Below are 20495 nucleotides of genomic sequence, written 5' to 3'. Positions count from 1 at the left end.
CGGTGGTGCGGTGACGTGCGGCGGCTGGGCGACGGCGAACGCGAAGGGCTTCGTGGTGTCCACCGAGTTCCTGTCAGGTAGTCGGCGGTGTCACGTGGCCGTTCTCCTGGCTGTGGACGCGGTGCATTGACGGCAAAGCCACGCAGTCCCATCTGTCGGTACTGGCAACGGCGGTATGTGTGTCCGGCCTCGCTGCAGTGGTAGCAGAGCGGGCGATGGCCAGGGGTGCGCCAGACGTCAGTCTTCCTCGGTGCACTGCGCTGGGCTGCTGGCGAACGGGATGACGTCGGTGGCGTCTGTCGACGGAAGTGCGACGAAGCGGCGTTTTGGCGTGGACGGGGAGGAGCGTTGTGGCGCAGTGCAGCGGCGTAGCTCATAGCTTCCGGCTAGGGCAGCAATGCGTGGGGAATCTGAAGCGATTGCCGAACTTCTTCTCGCACAATGTCGGCGATTCAATCCACTTGAGCCTGCGCCGAAGGCAACAGCTTGCGCAGCTCTTCCCGCGCGATCGCTCTGATTCTTTCACGCAGGTCTCCGGAGTTACTGGCTTGAGCAGCAGCGCAGTCTGCAGTCAGGCGACAATTATACTGTCTGGTGCGCATGTCCAGGGTTTTTTCGATAGTGGTCGCTTCGGCTACAAATTCTTGGACGGTTTTCGGTGGGTTTCTCATCAGTCCCGCGAAGAGCTCCTGTTTGACCCCTCGCATGAGGAAACGAACTTTTTTCTCCTCAGGCGTGTATGGGTCAGCATGACGGAATAGTCGGGTCATTTCTGTGAAAATGACGACATTTTCATTTGGTAGCTGGACCCGGGTCTCTAATGAAGCAGCGGCCCTCTCTTTGCGAGCGACGCTCGCGAACGTTCGCAGGAATGCGCCGCAGAAAACATCCCACGTTCGGAGCGTGGACTCCCGATTTTCGAGCCAGGTCCTTGCGGTGTCTTCCAAATAGAAGAACACACGACGGAGCTTTTCGTCATGGTTCCAGTGGTTTAAGGCGGCCACACGGTCGTATGTTTCTAGCCAGGACTCCGGGTCTTCGAACGATGACCCATGTAAAATTGGTGGTTCCCTGGGTTGATGCATGACCATCGTGGGCTGGGACGCTGTGGTTGTCATCGTCGCTGCAGTCACGGTCATGGCCTTGGTCTTCCGCGCCTTGTCTTGTGAAAGCCCGTACTCCGGTGGTAGCTCTTGCTGTCGGCGGCTTGTTCGCTGCTCCTGGTTGGCGTCTGTGTCTTCTCCGCGACGTGGGCTTGATTCACGGCTTGACGGGGGCGTCCGGTACACGAACGAAGCAGCACCTCCACCAGATGTCACGGGGTCGTGACGTGGCCGAAGACAGGAGACTTTGTGTTGGGATTTAACTGTTTATTGGGGCGAACCTGTGCTCGGTAAACGGAAAGTCCAATTACAGCAGCAGTCTCGTGCAGATAGCAGTCTCGGACTGATAGTGGCGAACGGAGCGTCGGCCTTTGATCAACAACTGACAAGTGGCGAAGCGCGTCGGTATTTATACTCTTGCCGTCGAATGTTCTAGCATTATCGCTGACGGTGGCTTAGGTTCCAGAACAATCTGTACCGTTCGCACAGTGGGCGTGATCTTATCGAAATGATCTACAGTCCGGAACCTTCTCGAAAACTGCAGGCGCGGTTTGCGCTGAGAATCGTGTGGTGTTTTGGAACGATAACAAAAACTTGGGAAATGGAGCGTGGCAATACGATGAGTTTACCTCCTGTGTTGCCCTCAGGCGTCCACTGAGCACCGCCGCGGTGGTCTAGTGGCTGAGGTACTCGGCTACTAACCCGCAGGTCGCGGGATCGAATCCCGGCTGCGGTGGCTGCATTTCCAATGGGGACGGAAATGTAGGCCCGTGTGCTCAGATTTGGTTAAAGAACTACAGGTGGTCGAAATTTCCAAAGCCCGCCACTACGGCGTCTCTCATAATCGTAACCCCACAAATCAATCAATCATTGGTGTCCACTGATCGGCTAATGTAACCATCCCCCTCCATGCAAATGGCAAATTAGCACGTCTACGCAACTGTTTGGGGTACCGTTTCAGCATAAGCGATTGACGCTATGCTTGTTAGTTTTAAATACATATTCAAAATTTATGCGTGCAAGGTGGTGGAAAGCACCCCTGAATACCCTAGTAAAGTTTGCCTCCACATCGCGCTCCTGGCACGAATATCTCATCATCATCATCATCAATAATAATAATAATAATAATAATAATAATAATAATAGTTCTTGTTTTTAGATGCACCTGTACAACCTTATAATTGTTTCAGGGCACACTACATGAATGAGTAAATAATAAATCATTGATTAATAATGAAATCGCAAGCCTTAGATGCCTCATTCAATGTAAAATTTGACCGTTGGCAGCGTCTCGCATCCTGCAATATAGGGAACGATAGATGCATGCAAAAAATAATCCCCACGAGATGACGTGTCATTATAGCGTCACATGATAAAGTCATTATATCGCACCCAATCTTGGCTGGCTGATCGGCTACGCAAAACGGCGTCTTTAACCAGGGAGGCAATGCATAACCACATTAGTTGCAGAAAGTTTTCGAAGGGCGGCAAGATGAACACATCGACTGATTGGAAAAAAGAAAGAGATGGCTATCGCTTTCAAGTTGTCTTACGTGAATGCATCAGAGACCCTGGATTATTATTATTATTGTCATTATTATTATTATTATGGTCTAGCTGATTTACACATTCTCTTCATGTCAATGCTATATTTACTAAAACATGTTCGAAAAATCTATGGGAATACAGACTGTTTAGTGTTTTAGACTTTTGAAAGACAACATGTACATGAATGTTGAGATCAGCAAGTAATTGAATTAGACTTAGGTGCACGTTAAGAAATCACAGATCTTCAAAATTTCTGAAGCACTCCGCTACGGTGTTCTTCATAATCATATAGTGGTTTTGGGATCTACGATTCTCGCGATTATTACATTTAGTAGTAACAAATTGAGTTTTTGTTGGCTATAAGAGATTAACGCAATTTTTTTCATTGTGATGTGTTTTGACATTAGGACATGCACTGAAAAATCTGCGTACTTTGATCATCAGAAATCCTGGTGCATGTTGTCATATGAGTCTCCATTGCACACCTGATGCTAAGAGACATTAGGCTTTGCAGGTGTAATATCAATCTAATGACTCATTAGGTGTGCATTAGCTGCACATTAGACTCTCAAAATTCATTTTCATCCCAACAGGAAGGGGTGGGGTTGGGAATGGGAGGAACTCCCTGTGGGGCAGAGCATTCCCACGTGGAGTGGTACACTGTCGCTTTGGATCCACAGAAGGGGCAGTAGGAGGGGTAGAGAGTCGGATGAAAGCGATTTAGCATATAAATGCAAGAAAATGAATTGGTCTATAGTTGCCGCCAAGCGACAGCATCTGCTCTGTTAAGTGAAGGATGAGGTGGAGGATACGTATAACGGCTCTGTCGGTAGTACTCCAGCGTAGCATTGTAGTTTAGTGGTTCTGTCAATGCGTCGTCTGAATTGGACAGCTCTTCCAATGGAGCCCAGCCGGTCAGCTCTCGGGCAACCGCATGAACGCGTTCATTACCATGGAGAGAGGCGTGTCCAGGAGTCCAGACGATACGCACAGGACGTAATGCGGACGGTGAGACAGAAGAGAGGATATTGTGTGTATGTGCAGCCTCAAGTCCTTGAGCGAAGGCACGGCAAGCAGCTTGTGAATCTGCTACAATAGTGACAGGGGAGTCACGTGACAGTGTCGTAGCGTGAACAATTGCCAGAGCAAGAGCTCCCTTCTCTGCCAGACCACTGTATGTAGTGCGAAGTGTGGCAGACGCCACAAGGGCGTCTGTGTCATCTGTCACGGCTAAACACATGGCTGATTTCTCTGGGTAGCGTGCCGCATCAGTGTAAAGTACTTGCAAGTCTGTGGTACCATCACCAAAGACGCGTGTCATAGCCTGAACTTGGGCACGTCGACGACCGGCGTGGCGGGAGGGATTCATATTGCGTGGAATCGGAGGCACTTTGATGAGTGCGCGGACAGTAGAAGCAAGTTTATGTCGCGGTACTTGTGTGGGTTTTTTTTGGGAATCAGGTAGCCAAGACGAGACAGGATGGTGCAGCCCTGACGGGTCTGCCTGAGCCGTTGGAGCTGACTTGTGCTGGGCCTCGATGAGTTCGGTTACGGTGTTGTAAACTCCTAGTTGAAGGAGGCATTGTGTAGATGCATGTGGAGGCAAGCTGAGAGCCGCCTTCACAGCTGTTGGTAGAAGGATGTCCATCTTTTTTTATTTGAGCTAGCGTGAGATTGTGAAAGGGAAGATGATAAGTGAGCCGACTAACTATTAGTGCTTGTACTAAGCGAAGGACATCCTTCTCACAGAGGCCTGTCCTGTGATTGGTGATGCGTTAGATCATGTGTCTAATTTGAGTTATCTGCTGAGCCAGAAGGTGTGTAGTGTGCGAAGCCTTGCCGTCGGACTGAAGGTAGAGGCCTAAAATGCGAATTCGTGGTACCAGAGGGATAGGACGGCCATCAAGAAACAGCGAAATGTCAGGAGAATCGGCGGTTTTGCGGCGCCGCTTGTATACCAATAACAACTCCGACTTATCCACTGAGCACGTAAGGCTGCCGGCAGCAGCACAGTCTTGTACCACAGACACAGCTTCCTGTAGGGCGTCCTGAATGGTTCCGTCTGATCCTTTGGTTGCCCAAATTGTAGTGTCATCTGCATAGATCGCATGCTGGATGTTGGGAACCTGTCGTAATAGGGAAGGGAGTTAAGCCATAGCCACGTTGAACAAAATGGGCGAGAGAACCGAGCCCTATGGTGTTCCTCTGCCTGCGAGACGAATGACGTCCGACCGAAGGTCTCCAATCCCAATAGTGGCCGTGCGGTCGAAAAAAAAGGACCTGACGTAATTGTAGATACAGGAGCCACACTGAAATGAAGGGAGATTGTCCTTCAGATCCAGGGCCAGAATAGCTCGGACCTGGTTTGAAGTGGGGCTATCCGACACGTCCTCCTTAAGCTGTAATAATACGTCCCATGTAGAGATACCAGGACAATAGCCGAATAGTGTATCAAGAAAAAAGTGGCTGTCTTTGAGAAATGATTGTAGTCGAGAGAGGACAATGCATTCAAAGAGTTTAGCTACACATGAAGTTAAGAATATAGGGCAAAGATTCTGGAGGGATAGCGGCTTGCCAGGCTTTGGAATAAGTATGATTTCTGCCTGTCGCCATTCCTGTGGTAGCATGCCATTGTTCCAATGTTCATTGTAAAAAGCGGTTAAATATTCGATGGACTGGTCATTTCAATTACGCAGAAGTGTGTACGTAATCCCGTCTGTCCCGGGTGCTGTGTTACGCTTAATGCTTTGCAATGCTGCCCTAACCTCTGCTTCTGTAATGTCCTTATCTAGAGGTGTATCGTGTACGTGTGGATAATCAAGGTAGGCGGGACGGGGGCCTGTGGATAGATAGTGCTGCATTAAGGTGTGCAGCAGGGTGGTATCGCCGAGTTCCGATTTGTGGAGAATGATGCGGATTGCGTTAGCAGTGTGTGATTTTGTCTGCGTTGGATTTAAGAGAGCACGGAGTATACGCCACGTTCGAGGTGTACTTAGTGAGCCATTGAGTTGATCGCAGAAGTTACGCCAATTGTTGATAGTGAGGATGTTCGCATAGTCATGTGCCTCAGTAGCTAATTGGGCGATTTGAAGACGAAGTTTTCGGTTATGTTTCTGCTGCCGCCACCGCCGTGTCAAGCCTCTGTGGGCACCCCAGAGATGCAGCAGATGCCGGTCCACATCAGGCATTTCTGCCATCGCAGTGATGAGCTTGATAGCTATATGAAAATCGGAATGAAGTTGTAATATCCAAGCCTCTAGGGAGGGAGACTTCTGATGGGTAGTTGTACAATTACGCCTAAATGCATCTTAACTTGTTAATTTCATGATGCGCTCTGGGGCACGTGTGGCTGCTACTTGGAGCTCTGTTGTTAGTATCTGGTGATCACTGCCTAGATTCACCATGAGGTTGCACCAGGAAAGGTGACTAACCCCCTTGACTATCGTGAGGTCGGGGCATGTGTCTCTGCTGACACTATTACCTAGGCGAGTGGGTTGATCTGGTTCCGTCAGCAGGGTCATGCGATGAATCGCGAGAACTTGTGCGAGTCGTCGGCCTTTAGGTGTTTCTGTTGCGTAGCCCCAAGCCGGATGGGGAGCATTGAAATCTTCTACAATAACTATGTGTTTACCCAACTTGCATAGTTGTGTAAATAAATGACCGAAGTCATCGTTCCTGGCGTTAGGTGCACTGTAAACGTTAAGCACGTACAGGCTGCTACTGGAATGAGAGCACGGGACTAATTCGAGAAGTACGTGCGAGATGGAGGTGCTTTGAAGGGTGTGTTCTATGATAGTGAGATGCTTAGAAACTAATGTAGCTGTGCGATGTGGTGTATGTGGTGTAACCCGGAAGCGTAGGGGTACATTGTACTTCTTGTAACGCTATGACATCGGGAGTAATCCGTCGCCTCTATAGAAAATGTGGCCGCCGAGGTCGGGATTCGACCCTGCGTGACTTGCGGGCCAGCGAGTGCCAAGCCACTATAGACCGCTGTGGTGGGTTACTGGGCATTCTATTTATTCCTGCTTTGTATCGGTCACTTGTGTGCGGCTCGGTTATAAAAGCCGATGCAACAGACGCTCTTTAAGTTACGGAAAATCCCTTATCAAGCATGGCCGGTGGCGGCGGCCCGCAAGCGCACACGCATCCGTGCGTAAAAGTTAGCGCACTCGTACTTGTGCGCCCCAACGAAGGAAAGAAAGAGCTTTCGGTCGGAGAACAACAGACGGTATAGTCACGCACCTTCGAAGTTTTCCGCCAAGATCATTTAACGCACTGCATAAGCCGCTAATTGTAACTTGGCAAGATAGAAATCGCCTGTAGTTTGCTATAAGTAGTGTTGAAGAACGTCCTGTTCTCGGCATCGGCCATACCATGCCCCACATCTGGCGCTCGACTAGACCAGACGCGGGATGGCTCGCTCCTTGCGAGGTGAACAAATGACCAACGCTGGCCAGGATGAAGGTCTTTTGTGCCTTCCACCGGGCTACCGCTTTTTACTGCCGATTTTGCCGACTGGTGAAGGAATGAAACTGTGTTTTTCTCCACGGAGACCCTTCGAAAAGGCCCTATCGAATCGAAGATTTCCGGGAACCCCTTGAAGAAGCCGGCATGCTCAAGGCTGTCAGTGGTATAGGTGCGTTCCAGATGAGCCATGTCTGGCTTGTCAAGTTTCGCAAGTGACAGGCAAAGTGTGGTTGGCAAAGGTGGCTTACGTGTGAACGTTGGATATTGTGCAAATATTGATCCTTGTAAGCAGGAAATACACTGAAAAATCACTGGCTGCCTTTCCGCATCCCAGGAGAGGCTCTGCGAAAGGCTCTGAGTGAGTTTGGTGAAGTGAAGGAGCTGCGTCTTGACGAGTGGCGTGTTCCTGGATTTGAGTTCATAGAATCGACAACGCGAGTTGTACGGATGGTCCTCAATAAAGGCGTGTCAGCCGAGGAACTACATCTGTTCAAGTTCTACAACGGTTCTGTACTTGTCGTTGTGCCTGGACGAGCGCCACTTTTCCTGAGGTGCCGAAGGCGTGGGATATCAGACGTGATTGTCAGACGCCACGCTGCACGGGATGTCGTGCTTTTGGGCACGTCAGGGAGGACTGTGCTAGAATGTATGCCAGTGTTATTGGTGCGTCTCCTACTGTAGACGACAGCCACGAGAACATTATGGACGCCGACGAGGCCTAGACTGCGGCACCAATGGCGGAAGACTGTTCTCCGCAACGTGGACCAAGCGGACAACCTGAGCGCTCTGAAAGTTCGCTGACAGAGCCTGAGGTTACCGACGAGGAGACGACTGAAGACCAGGACGCAGTGGAGCAACAGGAATGCGGACACCGTCACGGCTGTGACCTATCGAAGGATAGCGCGGCACTAACCCCGAGGACGGACGCTACCTTGCCAAGCGAGAAGGCAAGCGCAACGCCACGAGCATCCGTCGCCCAAGGCTGGTGGTCTAAAGGGCAATCCATCTGCAATGTCTCGATCGGCGTCCTCGTCGCCTGCGCGCGGCGAACGGCGCAGGAAGTGAGCGTTCTGGCTTTGAGCCTGGGCGCGCATTGGTGGTGTCGAGCTAACCATGCAAGTCTGTTCACACTTGTTGAAAATGATGCGTCTGACTGCACCGATTCGCGTAGGCACGCTTAACGTGCATGGATTGTCTGCAAAGCGTAAAAGTGTCAGGTTAGGCGTCTCATTGAAGAAAAAGACTTGGACATACTTGCTGTCCAAGAGACAAAGGTCGAAAGCGAGAGTGGAACCGAATATATGGTTGCTCCTTTCAGCACGCGTTATAATGTGTGTGTTAGCCACGCAATAGGTACTTCTGCAGGGTGTGCAATATTTCTTAAGAAATGCGTAGGCATTGCTGAAGAAACAATGGTCACATCTTTGTATGGAAGGTTTGTTTTGTGCGATTTTACTTATGAAGAGGCGAAATTTAGAATAATTTACGTGTACGAACCAACAGACCCTCGTGATCGCTTTTTTTTTTTTTCAGGAACTGTGTTCGTATTTTGAAACGAATAGGCTACTTGTCGTTCTTGGCGATTATAACTGTGTGTTCAGTGCAGATGATCGATCTAGATGCTTAGCTAGAAAAGATGACAGTGCTAATTACCTAAAAGAGAGTATTGACAAGTATTCCCTTCAGGATGTTGCTTTCTTTGCTAAAGGCGGATTGCAGCATCATTATACCCACTTTCAGGGATCTAGCCACGCAGGATTGCACATAGCTTACGTGGTATTAGAGCTGGCAAACGTTTGTGATGGTTATGGTGTTGAATTAGTCTCATTCAGCAATCACTCACTTGTTATGTTTTCCTTAGGCCAAAAAGAAGCGCCTAAACGTGCATTTATATGGGACCTTTGAAAGTTAAATGCCAAACTACTTAGTGATGATAAAATTTTCAATTGTATCAAAAAAGAATTACACGAACTTTACACCCTTGAATTTAGTAACAGGTCGGAAAATTGGAAATTCTTTGAATCTACTGTGACTGTGCGCCATGGAAAGGGCTGCAGAAATACGGTACAAGGTACGAGTAGAGGAGAACAGTTTAAAGAAGGTACTTGTGAAATACAGCAAGGCACAAACAAAAAAACCTGGATTTTACGACGAAGTTATTAGATATACTAAAAACAAACTTGAGGCCATCGACGTCGCTAAATTCCAAGGTGCGGTTGTAAGTGCCCGAGCAGACAGGTTACTTGCAGATGAAATGGCTAATCAGCGATTTCTCACTATGGAAAAAAAAGTATGCGCGTGCTGAAAACATCACAGAAATTGAATATAATGGTCAGTTAACGACTAAACCCAAAGATATAAAGAATGCATTTACAGAATATTATCGCGAATTATTTTCCAATCGTATACCTAAATAAGCCACTTTTGAAAAAGATTTTAAAAGCTTTTTGCCAACGCTAGATCGCCAAGATACATAAGGTATATCGGTTGATATAACTGCGGGAGAGATAGAAATAGTTATAGACCAATTGCGTGACGGGAAATCTCCTGGCCCAGATGGGATAACGGTAGTATTCTACAAGACTTTCAAGGCAGAGATGGCCACTGTTTTACAAAATGTTTTCGCTGAATCTTATAACAAGGGTAGCCTACCACCTTCATTCAAGAAAGCACACACTGTTCTGATCCCGAAAAGTAAAGACCCTGTAAAACAGAAATATATGTCTGGATATAGGCCGATAACATTGATGAATGTAGACTACAAAATACTAATGAAAGTTCTGGCGATGCAGTTGCAAGCAGTCATATGTACACTGGTTGGCCCACATCAAACCTGTGGAAAAAGAGGAAGATCAATTTTTACGAACATACATGCAACACAAAGCATATTGGAGTGCTGTGACGCCGACTTCAAAAGAGTTGCAATGTTGCAAATCGATCTAGCGAAGGATTTTGATCTAGTTGGTCATATCATTTTGTTTAAATTGTTAGAACATCTTGGCATTGGTTCTGTGATACTGAAGGGTGTTCAGATGGCTTACGACAATCGTTCAACCAAGTTGATTGTGAACCGCGAGTTAACTAGAAGAATTAATGTATGTTCATCAGTAAGGCAAGAATGCCCACTTTCACCTTTATTATTTGCTTTGTACCTGGAACCTCTGTGTGTGGCCATTACAAAAAATTCAAATATACAGGGTTTTCATTTAGGAGCCTGTGAGGTGAAGATATTGTCATATGCTGATGATGTTGCAATATTTTGTACCAGTCAGGAGAGCATACCCACCTCCATGAGCATTGTACGAAGGTTTTGTGACGCTACTAGTAGCATTGTACAGTCGAATCCCAGCACAACGAAGTCCGCTTCAACGAAATTTCCGCCACAACGAAGGTTTTTCCATTCCCCGTCGATGTCCCATAGGGTATAATGCTTCGAAATTCCCTCCAATACGAACTACTTTACGGCAGCATTTCCACTTCAACGAAGTTTTTTGCGGGACAGGCACGAGCAAAATTATTCAAATTACAGCTTATTGAAATTCTCAAAAGTGTTTTAATGCCTTGACAAACCATGGACCTTAATAACATTTAAAAAAAAACACACACACACAAGATGTTGCTCAGAGCGTGCATACTGGGCGCGACGGTGACTCGCTGCGCAATGTAAACAACACAAAGCCGCCATACATACCGCGATAGTGATGGCGATGCAATCAATGCAACGCGCTCTCATGTAGATTCGGAAGAAACGTCGGAAACGTTTTGAATCGTGTCTGTGTACAAACAACACGCATTAATTTGATTTTTATAGTATTTTTAATCATTTTTATAACGTTTGTGATAATGGTTTCAATGTTAGGAATTTCCAATTTATGTGTACGTACGTACGTACAAAATTGGAGATGCGAGGCAAATCCCGGTAGAATGCGACGATGCGTTCGGACGACGGCTTCCGCTTCCGGCGGCTTGACTAGGGCTAGCTTCTTCACAACGAGCGATCGCACGCTTTGGTCATTGTTTGATTGTTTCCCGAAGGTGCAGTAACGCGATCAACGATGGCACAGCCGGCGAAAAAGCGCAAGTTTTTGTCGCTCGAAGACAAGGCTCACATCATCGCACAGGCTGAAGCTGGAAAGAAGAAGGCACTGATCGCTGAAGAGCTCGGCATTGCGGCGAGCTCTCTGTCAACTATATTGAAGAGCAAGGACGCGATAGGCAAAGCTCTAGCTTCAGGGACGTCCGCTAAGCATAAGAAGGTGACCCAGCCAGTGCACGAAGCCTTAGACAAGGCTGTTTACACCTGGTTCGTGGAGACGCGGGCCAAGAAAATTGCCCTTAGCGGCGATATTGTACGGCAAAAGGCACTGGATTTTGCCTGCATGCTCGGCATTGATGATTTCAAGGCCAGCGTAGGTTGGCTAAACAGATTTAAATCCCGCCACAGCATCATCGGCAAAGTGTTGTGTGGTGAAGCCGCTTCGGCGGATAAAGACGGCGCCGCCGCGTGGATGTCGGCCAGCCTTGGAAGCATCCTTAAGGACTACGCATCATTGGACATATACAATGCCGATGAGACCGGTCTATTCTACGAAATGTTACCGAACAAGACCCTGGATTTTAAGGGGCTGCGCTGTCAAGGAGGTAAACACAGCAAGAAAAGAATCACCGTGCTACTGTGCGCCAATATGGACGGATCAGATAAGCGACCGCTTTTGGTCATTGGCAAAAGCGCAAAACCGCGCTGCTTCAAAGGAAATCGGCGCCTTCCAGTGAAGTACGTGGCCATCAGCCGGGCGTGGATGACCCGTGCAATTTTTGGAGAGTGGGTCGAGGAATTCGACCGGGACATGGGCAGGCAAGGCCGCAAGGTTTGTCTGCTTTTAGACAATTGTTCCGCACATTCCATTGAGGACACGGAGCTCGAGAACGTGCAGCTCAAGTTTTTGCCACCGAACTGCACGTCCATCATTCAACCCCTCGACCATGGGGTCATCCAAAGCGTCAAGTGCGCGTACCGCAAGCGCCTTATCCAAAGGCTGATTTTGAACACTCGGTTGGGTCGCGAAACGAAAATCGACTTGTTCATGGCGCTCCAAATGATCGCTGCTTCGTGGTGCGAGACGGGGAGCGCCGTAGTTGCGAACTGCTTTCGCCATGCCGGATTCACAGTACAGTGCGCCGAGACTTCCGATTCGGCGATTGAAGCTTACGATGGCGATGCAGACCGCGATGAGGACAGGTTGCTGGACCAGGACGAAGAAATCGCAGTCGCTTGGGCAGACCTGCAGGAAAGTGATGTGCCCGCCGACGTACATATCAGCGAGTTCTTGCAAGCCGACTCTTGCTTGGTGGTGCGCGAGGAAATGACGGACGCAGACATCATAAAGAGCGTCCAGGAAGATGGTGTTTCGTCGGACGATGATGACACAATCGCGCAACGTGATCCCGCACTACCACCGACTTCACAGGTGCTAGATGCATTCGATATCATCAGGCGTTGCATCGGGTCGGAGGACGACGATGAAGCAATGGCTCTACTGGCAGCGTGCGAAAGTCGTGTTGTGCCATCGCTTGGCAAGAAGCGGAAACAGGCGAAGTTGAGCGATTTTTGGCATTAAAGCTTGTTCTTTTGCTTCAGCAAGTCCCGTGTCACGTATGTATTTCATCGTATCGCGACAACGAATTTCCACGATAACGAAATTTTGCGCCCGCCCCGTCAATTTCGTTGTAGCGGGATTCAACTGTAAACATAGACAAGTGTGTTGGGCTGTGGCATGGGATTGGGAAGCGTTCCCAACGGTTTATGAATGGATCAAATGGTCAAGCAAGCCTAACACATACCTCGGTGTTCCGCTTGACCAGTATAAGAACAACGATGATCTGTGGACCGAGAAAACCAAAGGGCTATCTGTTCTGACACAGAAATTGGGAAGCCGTGATCTGTCCATCTTCGCTCGCGCGACAATATGCAACGTCTTCTTAGTATCGCGGCTGGTTTACTTGCTGCAAGCACTGTCACGTTCCAGGATCAATATCCAGAGGATTCAAAGGCTTCTTGCTGTTTTCGTGTGGCAATCCCAGTACGAACGGACAAGTCGCAACAACCTCTTCTTGAGACTAAAAAGAGGTGGTGTAGCCTTGCCACACTTATTTTTGAGGCAGGTTGTATCAAGGTTTCTCTTTCTACGAGATCAACAAGATCCGTTTTTACGTACATTCCTTGAAATCAGGCTAGCATCAGCATTGCCGAACTTTATTGTTACCTCGAATGATGAATTCCGTTATGGTGTCCGTACCTTTCTTCGAGAAGTTGTTGTGGCTTTTCGATTTGTTAGATCTAGATTTAGCTTGGAGTATTTATCTAATCTCACTCGGAAGTGTTTGTCAAGAGACTTGAATGAAACTGTCCTGTTCCTTTGTATCGTTCTATGTATAGTGGAAGCCAAGGAGAAGACGTTTTAAAAAGAGTTAAAAAGATGATCATACCAGCTAAAGTTAAAATGTTCTTTTATAATCTGCACACGAATTCGCTGCCGGCTAGAACAAAAAGGCGTTTTTTTAACGTGGGGATCACACTGCTTACTTTGCTGAAAGCCTGAGTCTGTAGAGCATGTTTTTATAGATTGCTGGGACGCATTTTTGTTCTAGAATGTTCTACAGAGGACACTTAGGAAAGATTTTCCTCTCACTTCACATGGGATTCGATTTTTAGCAACACAACCGGGCCTACTAAAATATATGTTCTTTCTCCTTGGCTTAAACAGCATATGGCTAAGCCGCATGGCAGTCAGACATTGTGATTTAGACGCGCGGCCATATATTGAACATATATGCAAGTTGCGAGAAGTTTTTGCAAAGCTTTGCTACAATGATGAACTGCTAAATGTTATGGATGAACTATGTCATTCGAAACCATTCAAGTATGTATGGTAAATGGCTCATCTGCTTGGAATTGAGCTGGCAGCTCAGTCCGAGTGTGTTTGCTGTTGTTTGAATGTTACATGCTGCAATAAAGAAAAAAATCGGCCATACCATGCTGAATGCGCCGGTTCTCGTCCGAACACCGAAGCTAAGCAGCATTGGGCTCGGTCAGTACTTCATCCGTCATGATCTCAAGGATCGCTTGCTTTCGTTTCGCACAGCCCAAAGTAATGCCGAGTTCCTCACAAATTTCGATGATTTCCTTCACTTTAAGGTGCTCCATCGCTCACAGTAGCCTCTTGCTGTTTGCCCCTGTTAATAATCTACTTGCCGTACCCACTACAAGTCTACTAGCAAGACGCGCAAGCAATTTTCAACACTCCCGTGTTTACACGCTCCGCATTAACTTTGGTTTCAAAGTGCTTCGATTTTGCTTGAAACGATCAAATCTCACTCTAATGCTACACACAGCCCTTCTCTAAAGTACTATAACCTGTGCTAGTGTGGTCTGGTGAACTGAGAGGAAAACATCAGGCACTCACCGCATCGATGTCGCTGAAGCCGGCCGATCCCGCAGCTGTCAACCACTGTTACGAAAGACGGCGACGCCAACACGGTACCGAAGGCGCCACAGCTCCGAACTCCGCCGACACGGTCACCAGCCGTTTGGTAGCGTGTGTTACTCAGCTCGCGACTGCTTCTGCGCAGAGCTGATAGACGAGCGGACGAGACGACGGTGAGTTAAGGCAAGGTTTATGTACAGCAAAAAAATAGAGGCGTTACAAATTCCGTACTGGGGCCGACAGTTTAGGGACTCGAAGAGCCGAGATGTCTTCTCTCGCACGCTGTTACGAGGCGCACCGTCGACAAGGTTACGATGGGCGCCACGAAGCTCGCCGCTGCCAAGGACACGGGCGCGCCGTCTGTGAAGGGGCTCGAACCGACGAGAGGCTTCTCTGACCCATAGGTCAGCTGCTGGTGACGCGCCGCAGGGCTTTTTTTATACGCAGCGGGTAGATTCTTTGAGTAACTAAATGTCCAACCAGAAGGGCCACTCGCCATGATGTCGGAATCCTCCAATGGGGCCCGCCGCTGCGCGTGGTTGCACCAAGGACGAGGGATGTTGCCACGCATTGCGTAAGACTCGCCAGACTAGAAGGCGCCAGTTGCTTAAACAGGCTCGCGCGCTGAGGACGCTCGCGGTGCGTTGCGTGACAAACCGGTGCCGTCGCTTGATGACGTCGTTGAGGTTGGTCGCGTCAGGCGGGCTTGATTGCTGGCCTTGACACAGATTGCCTTTTGCCGAGGCATTGACGTTCGGTGTGGACTCACAGGTGTAACACTGCGCACGTGTGTTTAACTGTGGCGCGCATGGCAGTTAGATCGTGCGATACCTTTACTCGACAGACTTTACTCGACAGACAGGTTTGTACAATAGCTTTAAGAACATATCAAATTTGTCGGGGTTTAATTTTCATATGGTTATGAAAGACTATGTAGTGGAGGCTCCGGAAATTTCGACCTCGTGGGTTCTTTTTGTTTGCTTTTACGTGCGCCAAATAGCAGTTAAGCTCACGGGCCTCAAGCACTTTCGCTTTTATCGAAAATGCGACCGCCGTGGTCGGGATTCGGCCCGGCGCGACTTGCAGGCCAGCATCGAGTGCCAAGCCACTATAGACCACCGTGGCGGGTTTCTGGGCCTTCCAAATATTCCTACTTTATATCGGTCACTCGTGTGCGACTTACTTATAAAAGGCAACGCAACAGACAATCTTTAGGTTACGGAAAATCACTTACCAGCACGATGGTGGTGGCGGCCCGCAAGCGCACACACATCCGTGCGTAAAAGTTGGTGCACTGGTACTTGTGCGCCCCAACGAAGGAACAGAGCAAGCTTTCAGCCAGAGAAATATGGACGGTCATGCACCTTCGAAGTTTCCGCCAAGAGCATTTAACGCGCTGCATAAGCGGTTAATTGTAACTTGGCAAGATGCAAATCGCCTATAGTTTGTTATAAGCAGTGTTGCAGAACGACCTGTTCTCGCCATCGGCCATACCATGATGCATTCTGCTTCCGGCAGCGAAAGCCGACGGTCGTGGAGTCATGAGCTCCGACGAGCTGTGATAGCGGCCCGCGCTGGCCGCGAAAACAGGAATAATGGTGCAGATGATATGGACTACGAGATCATGTTGCCTACGTTGCCCAGTGGCCATATTGTACTGAACACGTTGTTTTTGCATGGTGATGTGCGTAAGCGTCCCTACAGAGTTGAGGACTTTAGAGACGCCTTCGAGACCGTTGGAGTGCTTCCCTACGTTGTCTCCTTAGCCCTTTATTGACGAACGTTGCCCACAGGCAACATAGCGGAAAATATTTGTTTTTTTGGATCACTTTCGGTTTCGCGAGCTTCTTTTTCCCTCCAAAGTCTCCCCATGTTACTGCCACATGAATGTGTGGCGCCCTCTGATTTGTAACTAAGAAACCGACGAAGAGAAAAAAGTTTGGCGCGCAAATCACTGCAGAGCGCTCTACGACGCGACTTCAGCGTTCGAACATCTATTTCCGGGTAAGCATTCGTTGTTCTCTCTCTGGCTTTTTGCAATGACTTAGAAAAATGCCTCACTTTCCTCGTTGTCAAATTATATAAACGGCGCTGCTAATTTGGGCCCGTACGGGCGCGTGAGGTGTTTGTTGCCTACAGGCAACACGAGGCACAATGCTGTGTTTTTCATCCCGCTAAGGTTGCGCTGTGCAATTTTGTCTGGTAGCGCGCTCCTCTGCTTGCACTGCTTCCATTATCGCTGCACCACCTCACGCAGGACAGGCAGACAAAGCAACGATTTCGAAGAATGGACCCGGGTGCATTTTATGGAAAATTTGCTGCAAAAGTCCCCTGGTTACAGGGATGACTCTGACCTGGATTCATCGAGCGACGAAGAGCCTGAAAATGCTGTTTTAGCCCGGACAAGTAAGTATTTATTTTGTCGTGTCAGTCGGAACTACGCTATCATTCGATTGACGAATAAAGTACTCTCTCTTGCATAATAAAGCGCAGCGGGATGAGGCGAAGGAAGGGGTTGCTTGTATTACAAAAGGTTGTGTGGCCCGGCGCTTTCACTTGAGGCTGTCGGCATCTCTCACAGCAGACGCTTCTAGGTGTTTCCAAGTTCGGCAGCTCTGCGTGGGACGCGGATAGTCTGGCATTCCGTTTACGCTTTGCAGCAAGCTGGCTCTGTGTATTTCAAACAGTGTCATTGTTTAGGCCAGCTAGCGAAACAGTATTTCCGCAACTTTTTTCTTTAGCAGAAAATAGATTTTACTGAACACAGAGAGCACTGATGAAATTTACGAGAGTAATTACTATTTTTAATTTTGTTGGCTTTTTCTTGCACTTTGTTGACATCGCAATCATTTTCTGTGCAATTTTTGCAGCACCGCCAGCTGACAGTGAGGATGAAGAGGTCTCAGGAGCTCCAAGCGTGGGCAGTATGGACAATGCGCTTGAAGAAATCCCCAAGCCTTCGAAGGATTCTCCCACATGGAAGGCTGTCCAAGGCTCCTCGAGTAATGCCATGCCTGAGTGGAAAGACGTACCACCCTACCCATCCCCGGTGGAGTCTCCCATCACCTATTTCAGAAACTTCTTTGACGTGACATTCCTGTCTCGCATCTGTGAGCAGTCCTCCCTGTATAGCGCTCAGAGGAATCCCAACAAAGTTACTTCAATGACAGTCAATGATTTAAAGCAGTTCATCGGTACAGTGCTCACTATGTCGCTTATGAAGCTGCCTCAAACACGCATGTACTGGTCGCAGAGGTTCCGAGTCAGTCAAGTCGCCGACACCATGACGAAAGACAGGTGGGAAGAAATCAAGCAGTCACTGCATTTTAGTGACAACCAGGAAGCACCAGACCAGAATGACCCCGAACGTGACAGGCTTTACAAAGTGCGGCCCCTGTTGGACCACCTGGTCGCCAAATGCCACGAGATACCAAAATCTCAAAAGCTATGCGTTGATGAGCAGCTGGTGCCGTTCAAAGGCCGCAGCTCATTGAAGCAGTATTTGCCCAATAAGCCCAAAAAATGGGGTTATAAGCTTTTCCTTCTCTGCGATGAACGCGCCATAATGTACAACTTTGAAGTTTACACAGGCAAAATTCTTCCTCAGCAAGGTTTTCCCGACATCGGCGCAAGTGGCAACATCGTCCTGCGAATGGCGAGTATCGTGCCCCGCGGTCTAGACTACATCTTGTATTTTGACAACTGGTTTTGCGGCGTGGACTTACAAGTAGTCCTCAAGAAGGTTGGAATCAGTTCCGTAGGGACAGTACGCGAGGCTCGCCTAAAAGGATGCAAACTTCCATCCGACAAAGATCTGAAGAAGAAAGGGCGTGGCTCTTACGTGGAAATGGCGACCACATTTGAAGGGGTGAGCCTGAGGGCTGTCAAGTGGTTTGACAACCGCCCCGTGACTTTACTGTCCACGTTTGCTTCAGCATCACCCGAGCAGGCCGTGAAGCGCTTCGACAAGAAGACCCAAACGACTGTGAGCATACTCCGCCCTGCTATTGTCGGCATCTACAATGAATACATGGGAGGTGTTGATCTTTTGGACATGCTTGTGGCACTCTACCGCATCCACGTAAGGTCAAAAAAGTGGTACAGGAGGCTCTTTTTTCATTTATTGGATGTAGTAGTTGTCAACTGCTGGCTCCTCTGCCGCCGAGATGCCACCGCGGCTAACGTGCCTTGCAAGCACCAAATGACCCTGCTAACATTCAAAGCAGACATTGCCTGCGCACTGAGGCAACAGGGAAAGGTATCAACCCCTTCGAGGAAGCGACCATTGGGCCCATCAAAAGTCGAGAATGAATTGCAGGCGAAGAAGCGGCGCGGGCCATCAGCTCCTGTTCCATGCAAGGAGATAAGGCTCGACACTATCGACCATCTCCCGATGTTTTCTGCAAAAAAAGGCCGTTGTAAATACCCAAACTGCACAGGAATCACGCGAGTCATGTGCAGGAAGTGCAACGTACACCTTTGTTTCACTCCAGGGAAGGAGTGCATGCACAAATTCCACACTAACCCGTAAGAAGCACGCAGTGAAGCCTACCTTATGGCTCGTGCCTACTGTTGCCCACAGGCAACAAAGCTGTACTTTAGAAACTATACGCAGAATTTTTTTTCTTTTTATGAAATATGCTTAGTCTTGTTGCAACAATTGTAAATATGTAGAAAAGAAATGTTTTTTGCAAGTATTTTATTGTCTCGTCAATAAAGGGTTATGGATGCACCAGGTAAACCATGTCTGGGCCGTCACCGTCACCAGCGGAGAAAGCGACAAGGAAACTGGCCGCGCTAAAAGAATTGAAGGTAAAGGGCCGCCAGTGCATATAATTATCCATCCCGAAGAACAGCAAGTAAAGCTCCGCCTGCATTGGATGCTCTACGGCGTCCAAGACGAGGACATTCGGACAGCGTTCGCCGCGTTCGGTAACGTCACTGAAGTGACGCGAGAACGGTGGAGGGTGCAAGGCATGAGAGAGAAGGGCTCGACAACGAGAAGCGTGCTGCTAAAGCTGAAGCCGGGAATGAAAGTGGATGACCTGCCCTACCAGGTGCGAGTCGCTGGTGAGTTGGCCCTCGTCGTCGTTCCCGGGCGGGCGATGCAGTGTTTGCGTTGCCACGGCACGGGCCCCGTGCGTCGAGATTGCAGGGTGCCCCGCTGCTCGAAATGCCGGCCTTACAGACACGCGGACGCTGACTGCGTCCGTACTTACGCGTCGGCGACCGGGATTCCAAGGGCTGACGAGCACGACGAAATCATGGACGTCGTCGAGGCTGAAAAAGCGGCCATGGAAACCGAGGAGACAAGAAAGCAGTTGGGGTTTTCCGGCGGTGACGCCCCGAAACGAGGTCCTCCAGCAGACCGACAGGGCCTACACGCACCCAACCAGTAGGACAGGGTTCGCCGGCGGTCACGGAAGGGGGCTGTCACAGAACGAGCGCTCAAAAAGAGCGTGCGGCCAACTCCTCGCGACGAAACGCCGCGAGGTCAACGATAAAAAAAAAAAGAAAACAAACATGCAGACTCCCCGGGCGCGACTCTCTCCCTCAGAAGCGTAGATTCGCCGACGAACCTCCTCACCCCACAACGGCGGCCGAGCAAGCACTCGAACTTTCTAGATGGAAATGGGCGTGGTGAGGCCGGCTTGAGTAAACCACGCGAACGGCCTTCGAGCCGTCTCGTCCTCTCCCCAGCCTTCGCTGCGTATCGCGCCGACGAAATGACGAGAACTTTCTGGAATCTCGCGCGGAAGGTATTTAATTGAGCAGCCGAGGTGAGAGATCAGGAGAAGACGGAAGTTAGCGCCAGAGCGCGTAGGGATTCCGTCGTGTAGTCGGCGAAGGTTTTGTCCGTAGGGACAAAGCAGGAGAAGACGGAAGTTAG

General features: G+C 49.0%; 1 protein-coding gene across 1 annotated transcript; it reads left to right on the top strand.

Moving 5' to 3' along the window:
• The first annotated feature begins 10393 nt into the window (after positions 1-10393).
• Positions 10394-16513, top strand: LOC119177953 (tigger transposable element-derived protein 6). The gene has a single exon (XM_037429132.2). The coding sequence runs from the start codon at positions 11177-11179 to the stop codon at positions 12737-12739; it is 1563 nt and encodes a 520-aa protein (XP_037285029.2). The 5' UTR covers positions 10394-11176; the 3' UTR covers positions 12740-16513.
• Positions 16514-20495: the final 3982 nt, after the last annotated feature.

The sequence above is a fragment of the Rhipicephalus microplus genome, chromosome 7 (assembly GCF_043290135.1).
Source record: "Rhipicephalus microplus isolate Deutch F79 chromosome 7, USDA_Rmic, whole genome shotgun sequence".
In the NCBI taxonomy this organism is placed as follows: Eukaryota; Metazoa; Arthropoda; class Arachnida; order Ixodida; family Ixodidae; genus Rhipicephalus; species Rhipicephalus microplus.
This window is presented reverse-complemented; position numbering and strand designations above follow the sequence as displayed.

What these genes read in the sequence shown, in the direction of transcription:
- LOC119177953 (XM_037429132.2), top strand. Translation starts at nt 11,177, where the DNA reads ATGGCACAGCCGGCGAAAAAGCGCAAGTTTTTGTCGCTCGAAGACAAG.